Here is a 14,161-nt window from a genome sequence, read left to right on the forward strand (position 1 = left end):
TTTACAGCATACACAGCATACACAAAAAGCACTCTGGAATCTTTCAAGGTGAAAGGTTTTAATAAATATAAAGTTATCAGGGGATATAATTGGAAAGCAAAATACTAGTTGAAAAGCAGAAAAGTATTGATTTCAGCTAGGCTTTTGACAACTTTTCCACTCAAAAGGCAGTTAGCAGCACTTTGGAAAGAGCTTTCCAAACCTGCAGTGAAATGAAATAGCCATCACACATTGAATTATCAATTTACAATTTTTTTGTTGAAAGGCTGACTTTGGCTTCAAATATAATATACCTAGATCATAAATAAATTAGTCTAAGATGAAAAGTGATATACAGTACACTCAAAAAGTGCCAGCTAAAGAAGGGAATACCAAGGAGTGTGGTTGTGATTTTATTGGATTTAGGTAAATTCTGTGTGGGGCTACCATTGATGTCAATAGGAGATTTACATGTAATGAGAGAACAGGATACAGGAGCTAAGTTTTGCCCTGCAGATCTGAGAGCAGAATTTTGTTTCACAGTTGTGTTTATAATCAGGATATGTTTTAATCCTTTTTACCCCCGGCATGGAAAGCTTCTCACTGAAATTCAAAAAGTCCTTGAATACTTATGTCACAACCCCAGGTTTCCTAATCCTGGGCTCAGGTAACTGATGCCACAGCCAAGCCTCAGAATTGGAAAGTTTACCTTGTAACCCTTCACTCTACTCCCTTATTTCAAGTAGCCTGTCCTCAAGAGTGAGGTAATTGGTGATCAATGTGGTAGGTGCTTTTTGTAGATTTCAGAAAAATCCAGACACTGGACTCTCTTAATGAACTCTTACTTAATTCCTTACAAGTAAACCCATAACTGAAGTCTGTTACTGTCTGTCTAGAGGTGCCCTCTTTAGCTTCTCAAACCCAGAGTTTTAGTAGAGATCCCAACTCAGAAGCTTCTGGGCCTTCCATCCTCTGAACTTGGTTTTTATGCCACCTTCCTGGTAGCCCAGATTCCTTATAGTCCCTGTTGGACTAGTCTCTGATGTCTTAAGACTCCATACCCTGTACCTTCATCGAGGTCCTGTAACAACCCACCTCCAGTAGTCAAGATTCAACTCTCCTTTCCAACAGTCCTCGTCCACTGCTAGAATTTGAATGACCATTCCATGGTGGTTCCTAGCAACCAAATGGCCCGCTATGGAGTCCTCAATGTTAAATCACTGTCTCATGTCCTACCACAGGTTTTAGTTCCCAGAACCCCATATATAAAATTACATTAATTCAACATATTACCTAACATTTTTCACAGATTTACAGAAAGATCAGTGCATTTCCTACCTGGTGAATATTTTTAAAAATTTAAAAGAAGTAAAATTTATATTATGAATAAACATAATAATTGTAAATATTTGCTCCCCTTTTCTCAGCTTCAAATATCCAACTGTCTGAGCAAACATTTTACTCCACAAACTATAGAAGTAAGATGTGTACTAGATAATTAATTATTAATTTAATATTGTAAAGCTTTAATCATGGCAAACCTTAAATCTAGCTGCATCTGCAGTCTGTATTTCTGTTTGAACCTCTTCTGCTCCTAAAAAAGTTTTTATGAAAAGTATAGCTTAGTTTGAATTTATGCTCTTGAAATTATATTTTTGCTTTAAACTTCCTTCTGTCATCATTATAAATGTATATAATCCCTCTACATTTAGTCTAGATTTGTAACGTATTATATATGCTGGCAGTCCTGCTTTCATAGAGATCTTTTTCTACCACACTAAAGCATATCAGCTGAATTTTTAACACATATTTGTATATAAAGATTAGGACACAAATAAAGACCTTGGCAGTGTGTCATTGATTAGACTTTGCCTCCCTAACGCTGCACTAGTTGATTGCATTTAACAAATTTGTCAACATATGCATAAATGTATTATCATTATAAATTAATTGTATGGAAAAATGTCAGTGGATCACTTCTTGCTTGCTTTTAGGTGTGGAAGCAGAGAAAGAACTGTCATACATTGCATCCCCTTCCTGTCAGTTCTTTCTCTGCTTCCACATAGGTTATAAAACGACTAATGCTATTCTACAGTTCTGATCACATGATAATGAGGTGTCCTAAAACTGTGAGAGCAATTAAATCAGTAATCCCTGTTTGCTCTGGCATAGTTCTTCCTTTGGGCTAATTTGTTTACAGGGATAAATATACTTCTTGATGGAAACATGTAGTGAAACATATATTAAAATTATATTCTAATTACTAGACTAGATTTACTGCTGGTGTAACTCCATTAATGATATTTGCCCAATAGTGTGATATTAGAAAGAAGAGTAAGTTGGTTTAAAAAAAAAAGTGTGTTTTAATTTTCTTATCTTTTGTTTACATCAGAAGAGTGTATTATAGTTAGAGATGATGATAATGATAATAATACCTAGCTTTTATGTAGCACTTTTAATCAGTAGATCTCAAAGCACTTTACCAAGGATGTCACTATGATTATGATGCAGATAGTAGATTGGAATCTCTAAGTTATACATTATTGTATTACAACTAGGGCTGTCGATTAATTACAGTTAGCTCACATGATTAACTCAACAAAATTAATCACGATTAAAAAAGAATTGCAATTAATCACAGTTTTAATCACACTGTTAAACAATAGAATCCCAGTTGAAATTTATTAAATATTTTTGGATGTTTTTCTACATTTTCAAATATCACCTTTGTCCGGCTTGTCCTCGTCTGTCCCTACAAGCACACAAGTCAACGCCACACCATTCTGTTTTGTTTCAATCATGTTCTTTCCATTTCTGGCCAAAGATTTTTGTCATGAGATCAGCCCAGCGTATTTTCGGTCTGCCCAGCAGTCGCATGTGGTCTCTGGGGATCCAGTCACTGATGCGGGTTGTACACCCATTGTCTTGCCTGTGAACTACATGACCAGCCCATCTAAGATTTGTGTCGTATGTCACCTGCACTACATCGGTCACCTCTGTACGTCTTCTGATCTCCTCATTCGGTATATGATCACAGATCATATCTTGCACATTTTCATTTCCATTGCTCTCTGGGTGACAGCAATTTTTTTCTTCCTCCACTTTTGTCATTGAGGGGATACCGCAGCTACAGGGCACAAGGCCAGCACCCCGAAGGCACTACTGCAAAAAAAAAATATTATTCTGCCAAACAAGCCACACAAAACAGAATAAACTGGGAAACTGAGCACAGACTCATGCGTTGGCCTTACCAATGCTCACAACATGAGGTAGCTCAGGATGAAAAATGGAAAACGGCTAGAAACTTGTTGCAAGTCATAACACAAACTATAACTTTCAAATATATTAACTTCAATTACAACACAGAATACAAAGTGTACAGTGCTCACTTTATAGTACTGATTACAAATATTTGCACAGTAAAAATTATTAAAAAAAATAGTATTTTTAAATTCACCTCACACAAGTACTGTAGTGCAATCTCTTTATCGTGAAAGTGCAATTTACAAATATAGATTTTTTGTTACATAACTGCACTCAAAAAAACCCAACCAGTGTAAAACTTTACAACCTACAAGTCCACTCAGTCCTACTTCTTTTTCAGCCAACCGCTAAGACAAACAAGTTTGTTGACACTTGCAGAAGACAATGCTGTCCGCTTCTTATTTACAATGTCACCTGAAAGTGAGAACAGGTGTTCGCATGGTATTTTTGTAGCCAACATTGCAAAGTATTTATGTGCCAGATATGCTAAACATTCATGTGCCCCTTCATGCTTCAGCCACCATTCCAGAGGATATGCTTCCATGCTGATGATGCTCATTAAAAAAATGTGTTAATTACATTTGTGACTGAACTCCTTGGGGGAGAATTGTATGTCCCCTGCTCTGTTTTACCCGCATTCTGCCATATATTTCATGTTATAGCAGTCTCGGATGATGACCCAGCACATGTTGTTCATTTTAAGAACGCTTTCACTGCAAATTTGACAAAACTCAAAGAAGGTACCACTGTGAGAATTCTAAAGATAGATACAGCACTCGACCCAAGGATTAAGATCTGAAGTGCCTTCCAAAATCAGAGAGGGATGAGGTGTGGAGCATGCTTTCAGATGTCTTAAAAAAGCAAAACTCTGACATGGAAACTACAGAACCCGAACCATCAAAAAAGAAGATCAACCTTCTGCTGGTGACATCTGACTCAGATAATGAAAATGAACATGCATTAATTTGCACTGTTTTGAATCGTTATCGAGCACAACCCGTCATCAGCATGGACGCATGTCCTTTGGAATGGTGGTTGAAGCACAAAGGGACCTATGAATCTTTCACACATCTGGCATGTAAATACCTTTCGAAGTTGGTTACGACTGTGCCATGCGAACGCCTGTTCTCACTTTCAGTTGATGTTTTAAACAAGAAGCAGGCAGCATTATCTCCTGCCAATGTAAACCAACTTGTTTGTCTGAGCATTTGGCTGAAGAAGAAGTAGGACTGAATGGACTTGTAGGCTCTAAAGTTTTACATTGTTTTATTTTTGAATGAAGGATTTTTGTACATAATTCTACATTTGTAAGTTCAACTTTCATGATAAAGAAATGGCACTACAGTACTTGTAATGGGGGAATTGATAAATTGATAAATACTATTCAGTTTGGTTTTTTTACAGTGCAAATATTTGTAATGAAAAATAAATACAAAGTGAGCACTGTATATTTTGTATTCTGTGTTGCATTTGAAATCAAAATATTTGAAAATGTAGAAAACATCCAAAAATATTTAAATAAATGATATTCTATTATTGTTTAACAGTGTGATTAATCACAGTTATTTTTTAATTGCATGATTAGTTGCAGTTATTTTTTTTAATCGTTTGACAGCCCTAATTATAACTCAAGCAGACTTTATTATATATACTTAGAACACCACAAAAATGCAGATGACTCTAGGGTGGATATTAGCAGCCAACTGGCACATAACACAAAAATGGAGGGAGGTGAGACTGGCCAGGAACTTCAGGGCAAACTTCTACTCTTAGGGTAAGTGTCATGGTATCTTTAAGGAGCCACGACACTGGAAATGGAAGGGGAAGTAATGAAGGGAGCAGTAAGACAGGAAGTTTGGAGCATGTATGTATGGTGAGGAGAGCGGAGAAGAAGAATGAAAGGACCAGCACTGGGCAATATCCACCTGTATGCATCACGTTGACTGTACTAGTTAATACAGTCACTTGGCTCATTGCCCACCAATACAAGAAATCTATTTCCCAAAGGAAAGAACAGCTCCCTCATTGTACATTTGGCAAACAACTGTTAGCATGTAATCACAGTACAGAGAATATAGTTGTGGAGCAAATCAATTTAGTTTCGATCACACATCCTTCCCATTAGTGGGAGGGTCAACTGTAGATTAACACACAGACACTGTTCTCCCTTTCCTACCACTCACAAAGTATTCAAACCCTTCTCAATGGAATGGACCCCCTCGCACAGCTCTAATCTTCTTTGTTCCTCTCTTATAATTAAACTCATTCTGTGCCCCCTTCTCTGGGTCTGCATTCACCTTCCTCCCCACTCAGACCTGCTTAAGCTCCAGCCATTTTCTTACTAGGACTCTACTGTGCAGGAAACTTTCACTTACCTCCTGTGCTAGTGCCATCTGTCTCAACCACTCATAAAACCCACAGAAAAGAGCCAGTCCCATGCTTTATCCATTGGGGAACTAGGCAATTTTGTGAGGATTCAAGGCACAAATGAGAGTAGAGGTAGAGATACATCTCAGCTCCAAAGTTCAGATTTGGATCTGAACTTTCTTCAAAGTTCAGCAGTGTTTGGATCCAGAGATTTGGTTCAGCCTATTATGGAGATGAAGGTCAGCTGCAAGGTTTGGAACTGGATCCAGACTTCACCAAAACTGAAACAGTTTAGTATGAGATTTTGGTTTGAGCCCATGTCAGCATACAGTTGCTAATTTTGAAACCATAAGAAATAAGTGTCATATACCCATTTGATATTAGTAAAGAAGTATCATATGACATTATCTAGCATTTTTCATTTTTTAAAATAGTCTATTATATGATATTCAATGGAATAGAATGGCTAACACCTTGAAATGCCCTAAAACATGCATTGGCTTTGTCAGTGTAATATCAGAATAAAGTGTATTGTCTTTTTCCTTATGTCAATATCATTGTCAATATGTTAAGCTGAGTACTAGAGAGAAGGTAAAACTAACTTTTCAAATGTAATGAGAGTTTGGGCTGGATTGTTGGAAGACCAAAGATTACACTCGTGCATCTGTACTAGCAAATCATCGAATAAACAGGTGACAAATATAAATCTGAGAATAAGAATACAAATGTTCTGATATGTAGAATGAGAAATTTAACCTTAATTGTCCAGGAGTAACCCAGTAATAAGACATGGCACTGTGGAAAAGGTTAGCAACAGACTTTTGCCAGACCAAAAAAATATATATATTACTTTATATTTACTTTCAAGAAATGAAGTAAAGATAATGATATCCTATTATCATGCCAGGTACCAAGTTGGTGGAATCTCCTTCCTTGGAGGTTTTTAAGGCCCAGCTTGACAAAGCCCTGGCTGGGATGATTTAGTTGGGAATTGGTCCTGTTTTGAGCAGGGGGTTGGACTAGATGACCTCCTGAGGTCCCTTCCAATCCTGATATTCTATGATTCTATGATTCTATGTGAGCATGTATGAAATGTCAAAATGCAGTGTACTATTAAACATGAGATAGATTACTGTAATAAATTTTCATAAAGATTTTCTCATGTGCTCCCTTCAGCACACTTAAAAAAAAATCAGAGAAAATAACCGTAAGAAGCAAATTGATCCAAAAAGTCTTTAATGTGTACTACAGGTGAGTCATTTCAATTTTGAATATATGGATTTGAAAAATAAGTGCATGTAACTGCAAAATGAAAGTAAAGGGAATAAGTAAAAGCACAAAAAGAAATAAAACCAACTATGACAACATTCATCTAAAACAAAGTTCTTTATTTTTTTTTCCTTTTCAAAACATCTGTATAAACTAGGGTTACCATACGTCCGGATTTTCCCGGACATGTCCGGCTTTTTGGGCTCCAAATCCCCGTCCGGGGGGAAATCCCAAAAAGCCGGACATGTCCGGGAAAATCGGGACATGCGGGGGGGCGGTGCTGGGCTGGGGGCCAGGACGGGGGCCGGCGGGGCCGGGGACCGGGGGCACCGAGCGCCGGGGGCCAGCGGGGCTGAGCGCCGGCGGTGCCAGGGACCAGGGGGGCCGGCGGGGCCGAGCGCTGGGGGTGCTGGGGACCGGGGGCACTGAGCGCCGGCGGGGCTTACCTGCTTCAGGCTTCCCGCGAATCAAATGTTCGCAGGAAGCAGGGGAGGGGGCGGAGTTGGGGCGGGGACTTTGGGGAAGGGGCGGAGTTGGGGCGGGGGGCGTGGGCGGGGCTGAGGGCGGGGCCGAGGCCCGGTGGAGTGTCCTCCTTTTGGAGGCTCAAAATATGGTAACCCTAGTATAAACAAAACCCAACAAGTATGTGAGCTGATTTCTTTCTGAATTGAAAAAAATGTCACCTTAGATATAGAAAAACAATCAAACAAATTACACCAGTACAAAATTCTGTTCAAAACTCTCTCTATAAATGAAGCTCTATGTTAAGTTATTATGTGGACCTATGTCATGTTCATAGGCTTTCATCAGCCCTCTGCATGGAGTGAACATCATCCTCTGATATAAGGGCAAATTTTCAAAATTAATATCATAGGTAAATAAAACTGATTAGGTAGCATACATTTTAAATGTATGTCCAGGCATTGTATTTTCACCTAAATTTATTTTTTCTACCCTTTTTTAAAGCACAGAACTGTTACACTTCGTAGACAACCAGTTGGTGGCTTGGGCTTAAGTATAAAGGTATGGATAATGTTTTGTTTTCATTTCTCTTTTTAAACTTCAGTATGTTTAGTGAGTGATGGTCTCAGTTGAGATTTCATTATTTATACATCTTTTACAGGGGGGTGCTGAGCACAAAGTCCCTGTCGTCATATCAAAAATATTTAAAGACCAAGCAGGTAAATATATATCTATATCTATACCTAAATAGGTTTCTGGTGTTATGTATACGATAGTCTTTTTTGAAAATGAAGTTCACTGTAACTCAGAATTAAGTATATTTATGGATCATTACATCAGCATTACGGTATCTTTAAGTCTTTCTGCAAATGTTGAATGGCTGTATATGGACAATTGTCTCTGATTCTGATTTCAAATAATCTGTAGTCTTATAAAGTTGGGGAATGGTAGTTAAAATTTTATCTGATAAATACTCACCTTAGAAATTTTTATGACAGTAGCACATCCTGATTATAAACACTGCCTTTAACATTCCTTTGTGGAGAAAAAAATTTGACATGAGAAAATGACTGCATCACTTAATTTTAATAACATGGGATAAACAAATATAAGCCAACTAGAATCTTTTTCCAGAACTGTAATTCATCACCATATGGTATGACTAAACCTGCCTAGATGCAAATAGGCAGCCATCAACAATGCTGAATAAATATATGAATCACTGTAATAAAACACACAACTAAAGCATTACACTGACAATCACCCAGTCCAAATAACCTAAACAAGACCCTATGTACCAATTAAGCCCTGCACTAAGGATGGAATTTATCCCAGCACAGAGGGAACAACGGTGAACTTCACTCTTAAAAATGCACAGTACAAGCATGGCAAGAAAATAAATAATAATAAAATAAAAAATAGGCAACTAGGAATACGGAGAATGCTCTAATAATTAAATAATGGTAATCATCCTAAATTGAAGTTTTCAATAAAAGAAAGTCATTTAGGGCCATCATGGACACAACAGGTTCACTCAAAAATTACATTTGTATGTTTAAGTTAAATAATCAGACACACAAATTTGTAACAATGTAGGTAATTTTGATAACTTTCATGCACAAACACCAGGCTTTGTGGGAGCACTGGATGCATGCATGTTTTTGGGGGGTACCTATTGCACGCAAAATTGAAAATCTGTCCCTAAAAGTCACATGTTGAAAGAAATCCTGCAACTGTATGTCTGAGGAAGGCAGTGAATAGCATTGAACAGGGGTTAGTGCTACACCATGGGAATCCATGCCTCTGTCTACTGTGGAGCAGAGCTGCTGTAGATCCCTGTTTGGGACTGACAATGGGGGTGCACTGTGGGTGGGCCAAGGAAATGGCAGGGTAATGGCCCATGGGCCAGCAAACAGTGTAGAACCACTTACCTAGTAAACAGAGTGTGGGAGAAGCTGTACATATATACTGCCTACTGCAGCTTGGGGCTGAAGATTTGACTCTTCAGTCAGTCATAGAGTCATAGACTTTAAGGTCAGAAGGGACCATTATGATCATCTAGTCTGACCTCCTGCACAATGCAGGCCACAGAATCTCACCCCCACTCCCACAACAAAGCCCTAACCTATGTCTGAGCTATTGAAGTCCTCAAATCATGGTTTAAAGACTTCAAGGTACAGAGAATCCTCCAGCAAGTGACCTGTGCCCCACGCTGCAGAGGAAAGCAAAAACCCCCCAGGGCCTTTGCCAATCTGCCCTGGAGGAAAATTCATTCCTAACCCCAAATATGGTGATCAGCTAAACCCTGAGCATGTGGGCAAGACTCATGTGCCAGACACACAGGAAAGAATTCTCTGTAGTAACTCAGATCCCACCCCATCTAACATCTCATCACAGGCCATTGGACATATTTACTGCTAATAGTCAAAGATAAATTAATTGCCAAAATCCCATCATACCATACCATCCATAACTTTATCAAGCTTAGTCTTGAAGCCAGATATGTTTTTTGACCCTATTGCTCCACTTGGAAGGCTGTTCCAGAACTTCACTCCTCTGATGGTTAGAAACCTTCAACTATGTCAAGTCTAAACTTCCTGCATATGGATAAGTGTTCAAACTAGTTATTTTGGCTGTGCATTCCATACTAATATCCCATCCATTTTGAATTATTGTATGTCAACAGCACAGAAAATGACATTGATGATTATTACAAGATATGAGTTGCTGATCCAATTAGGGTTCTTTCTTTCAGAATATCGATGGATACAAACATTCAGGGGTACCTCTAATAGCTACATTTTCCTTCCTAAAAGTCATGCCCAGCTTTAGTATAAAAGTAAAAATTGCATACAAAGAGCATGAGAAACTGGAAATCCAGATGTCCTACACACCACATTATCTTTGGGAGATATAAAATCTCTACAAGATAGAAATATCCTGCACACAAGATTAAAAAAAAATCACCTCTTCCAAAGTGTCAATACTTTCAGTTACCAGGATTATATTTAATCAAGGATTTAATACTAATGAGGCTGAGAGAACCTATCCAGGCACAACTGTCATTGTGAGATAGGCTGAGAGAACCTATCCAGGCACAACTTGGGGAAGGGCAATTTCCTTTCTCTGAGATATCTTCTCTGTTTATAGGAGATACAAAAAGAGGACCGTCCCTAGTAGTATTCTTTATGGTACAAACTAGAAAAAAATATAAATATTTTAATCAGAAATCTGACCTGCCAGTTCTACCAGTTATCATACAGAGAGCTGCAAGGCGAAAGAACAATAGAGAAAGGCAGACTGATCTCAAGTAAGTCTTCTGAATAAACATTCAGACGTGCTCAATGTGAATAAGAATTTGTGTATCCCAGGTGTTAATAATAATGAAATTGACAGCCTAGCTGGAAATATAGCTCAGAGAAGAGTATTAAGATGAGCTACTACTTGACGCAAGTAAATTAATTTGAGAAAGAGTGATATCATACAGTGATTTCTCTACTACTGAAAAGCCCTTGCGCTGTGGCAGCTAGTCATCCCAGCAGCATGAGTCACAGAGTAACCAAAAATCTCCACAAGCTATAAAATACATTTTGCATATTCTTTTTTATTTTGTAGATAAATATATACAGATTTAAGGACAGCTTGTGATTTGATTTAATCTCACAACTCACTCTCTGCAGTAGTGAAACGCAATGCCAGAACGTTCAAAGAATGTAGTGTTGTGTGAGGGTATGTCTACACTACGAAATTAAGTCGAATTTATAGAAGCCAGTTTTATAGATATCGGTTTTATACAGTCGATTGTGTGGTCCCCACATAAAATGCTCTAAGTGCATGAAGCCGGCGGACCGCGTCCACAGTACCGAGGCTAGCATCGACTTCCGGAGCATTGCACTGTGGGTAGCTATCCCACAGTTCCCGCAGTCTCCGCTGCCCATTGGAATTCTGGGTTGAGATCCCAATGCCTGATGATGCAAAACAGTGTTGCAGGGGATTGTGGGTACATGCCGTCAGGCCCCTCCCCATCCGTCAGAGCAACGGCAGACAATCGATTCGCGCGTTTTTACCTGGGTTACCTGTGCAGACAACATACCACGGCAAGCATGGAGCCCGCTCAGCTCAGCTCAGCTCACCATTACCATATGTCATCTGGGTGCCGGCAGACGTGGTACTGCATTGCTACACAGCAGCAGCTAATTGCCTTTTGGCAGTAGACGGTGCAGTATGACTGTTAGCCTTCATCGGCTATCTGGGTGCTGGCAGACGTGCTGCTACACAGCAGCAGCCCCTTGCCTTTTGGCAGTAGATGGTGTATTACGAGTGGTATCCGTCGTCGTCGTACTCCAGTTCAATCATAGGCCCCATGGCAGACATGCTTTGTCTCCTGGAGACTCAGTCCTGCTGGCAGTCCTATTGAACCGTCTTGACGATGATGGCTAGCAGTCGTAGTACAGTATCTTCTGCCAAGCACCCAGAAGATGCTGAGGGCTATCAGTCATGCTGCACCATCTGCTGCCAGCTTAAGATGTAGAAAATAGATGGATCAGATTTGTTCTGTATTCATTTGCTTCCCCCTCCCTCCGTGAAATCAACGGCCTGCTACACCCAGGATTTTGAGTTCAATCTTTGAGGAGGCCATTCTGTGTGACAGTTGTTTGTGTTTCTCCCTGATGCACAGACACCTTTGTTGATTTTAATTCCCTATACCCGTACACCATGTCGTCAGTCGCCCCTCCCTCCCTCCGTCAGTTTCGCGCCTTTTTTCAGACCAGACGCCATAGCACTGGGATCATGGAGCCCACTCAGATCACTGCGGCAGTTATGAGCACTATGAACACCACGCGCATTGTCCTGGAGTATGTGCAGAGTAGGACATGCCAAAGCAAAACCAGGACCAGCCGATGAGGCGATTGCAGCGCGGCGACGAGAGTGATGAGGAAATTGACATGGACACAGGCCTCACACAAGGTATGGGCCACAGCAATGTGCAAATCATGGTGTTACTGGGGCAGGTTCATGCCGTGGAATGCCAATTCTGGGCCCGGGAAACAAGCACAGACTGGTGGGACCACATCGTGTTGCAGGTCTGGGACGATTCCCAGTGGCTGCGAAACTTTCGCATGCATAAGGGCACTTTCATGGAACTTTGTGACTTGCTTTCCCCTGTCCTGAAGTGCCAGAATACCAGGATGAGAGCAGCCCTCACAGTTGAGAAGTGAGTGGCGATAGCCCTGTGGAAGCTTGCAATGCCAGACAGCTACCGGTCAGTCGGGAATCAATTTGGAGTGGGCAAATCTACTGTGGGGGGCCGCTGTGATCCATGTTGCCAGGGCAATCAAACACCTGGTGATATCAAGGGTAGTGACTCTGGGAAACGTGCAGGCCATAGTGGATGGCTTTGCTGCAATGGGATTCCCAAACTGTGGTGGGGCGATAGATGGAACCCATATCCCTATCTTGTCACCGGAGCACCAAGCCACCGAGTACATAAACCGCAAGGGGTACTTTTCAATACTGCTGCAAGCCCTGGTGGATCACAAGGGATGTTTCACCAACATTAACATGGGATGGCTGGGAAAGGTACATGATGCTCACGTCTTCAGGCACTCTGGTCTGTTTCGAAAGCTGGAGGAAGGGACTTTATTTCCAGACCAGAAAATAACCGTTGTGGATGTTGAAATGCCTATCGTGATCCTTGGGGACCCAGCCTATCCCTTAATGCCATGGCTCATGAAGCCGTACACAAGCAGCCTGGACAGTAGTCAGGACCTGTTCAACTACAGGCTGAGCAAGTGCTGAATGGTGGTGGAATGTGCATTTGGACGTTTAAAAGCGCGCTGGCACAGCTTACTGACTCGCTCAGACCTCAGCGAACAGAATATCCCCATTGTTATTGCTGCTTACTGTGCGCTCCACAATATCTGTGAGAGTAAGGGGGAGACATTTATGGCGGGCTGAGAGGTTGAGGCAAATCGCCTGGCCACTGATTACGCACAGCCAGACACCAGGGCGGTTAGAAGAGTACAGCAGGGTGTGGTGCACATCAGAGAAGCTTTAAAAATGAGTTTTGTGACTGGCCAGGCTACGGTGTGAAACTTCTGTTTGTTTCTCCTTGATGAACTCTCTGCCCCCCCCCCCACCCGGTTCACTCTACTTCCCTGTAAACCAACCACCCCCCCACCCTCCTCTCCCCTATCCGAGCACCACTTGCAGAGGCAATAAAGTCATTGTTACTTCACATTCATGCATTCTTTATTAATTCATCACACAACTAGGGGGATAATTGCCAAGGTAGCCCGAGAGGGGTGCGGGAGGAGGGAAGGAAAAGGACACACTGCAGTTTAAAACTTTAAAACTTTAACACTTATTGAACGCCAGCCTTCCGATGCTTGGGCAATCATCTGGGGTGGAGTGACTGGGTGGCCAGAGGCCCCCTCACCGTGTTCTTGGGCGTCTGGGTGAGGAGACAATGGGACTTGGGGAGGAGGGCTGTTGGTTACACAGGGGCTGTAGCGGCGGTCTCTGCTCCTGCTGCCTTTCCTGCAGCTCAACCATATGCTGGAGCATATCAGTTTGATGCTCCAGCAGCCGGAGCATCAACTCTTGCCTTCTGTTGCAAGCTGATGCCACCTATCATCTTCAGCCCGCCACTTCCTCTGTTCATTCTGCAATTCAGCCCGCTACCTCTCCTCTCGTTCATACTGTGCTTTTCTGTAGTCTGACATTGATTGCTTCCATGCATTCTGCTGTGCTCTTTCAGTGTGGGAGGACATCTGGAGCTCCGTGAACATATCATACCGAGTCTGCCGTTTTCTCCTTC

At 41.1% G+C, this 14,161-nt stretch overlaps 1 protein-coding gene across 5 annotated transcripts in view; it reads left to right on the forward strand.

Moving 5' to 3' along the window:
- SNTG2 (syntrophin gamma 2) overlaps window positions 1–14,161 on the forward strand; it is a 461,693-nt gene that overhangs the window by 228,443 nt on the left and 219,089 nt on the right. For 4 of the 5 annotated variants that reach the window (XM_054024597.1, XM_054024598.1, XM_054024601.1 and 1 more), the window contains exons 3-4: window positions 7,846–7,902; window positions 8,003–8,060. In XM_054024597.1, the coding sequence (XP_053880572.1) occupies window positions 7,846–7,902; window positions 8,003–8,060 (115 nt within the window). The remainder of the gene's footprint in view (window positions 1–7,845; window positions 7,903–8,002; window positions 8,061–14,161) is intronic. The other variant, XM_054024600.1, reaches the window with a different exon arrangement.

Source organism: Malaclemys terrapin, chromosome 3, assembly GCF_027887155.1.
Source record: "Malaclemys terrapin pileata isolate rMalTer1 chromosome 3, rMalTer1.hap1, whole genome shotgun sequence".
In the NCBI taxonomy this organism is placed as follows: domain Eukaryota; kingdom Metazoa; phylum Chordata; order Testudines; family Emydidae; genus Malaclemys; species Malaclemys terrapin.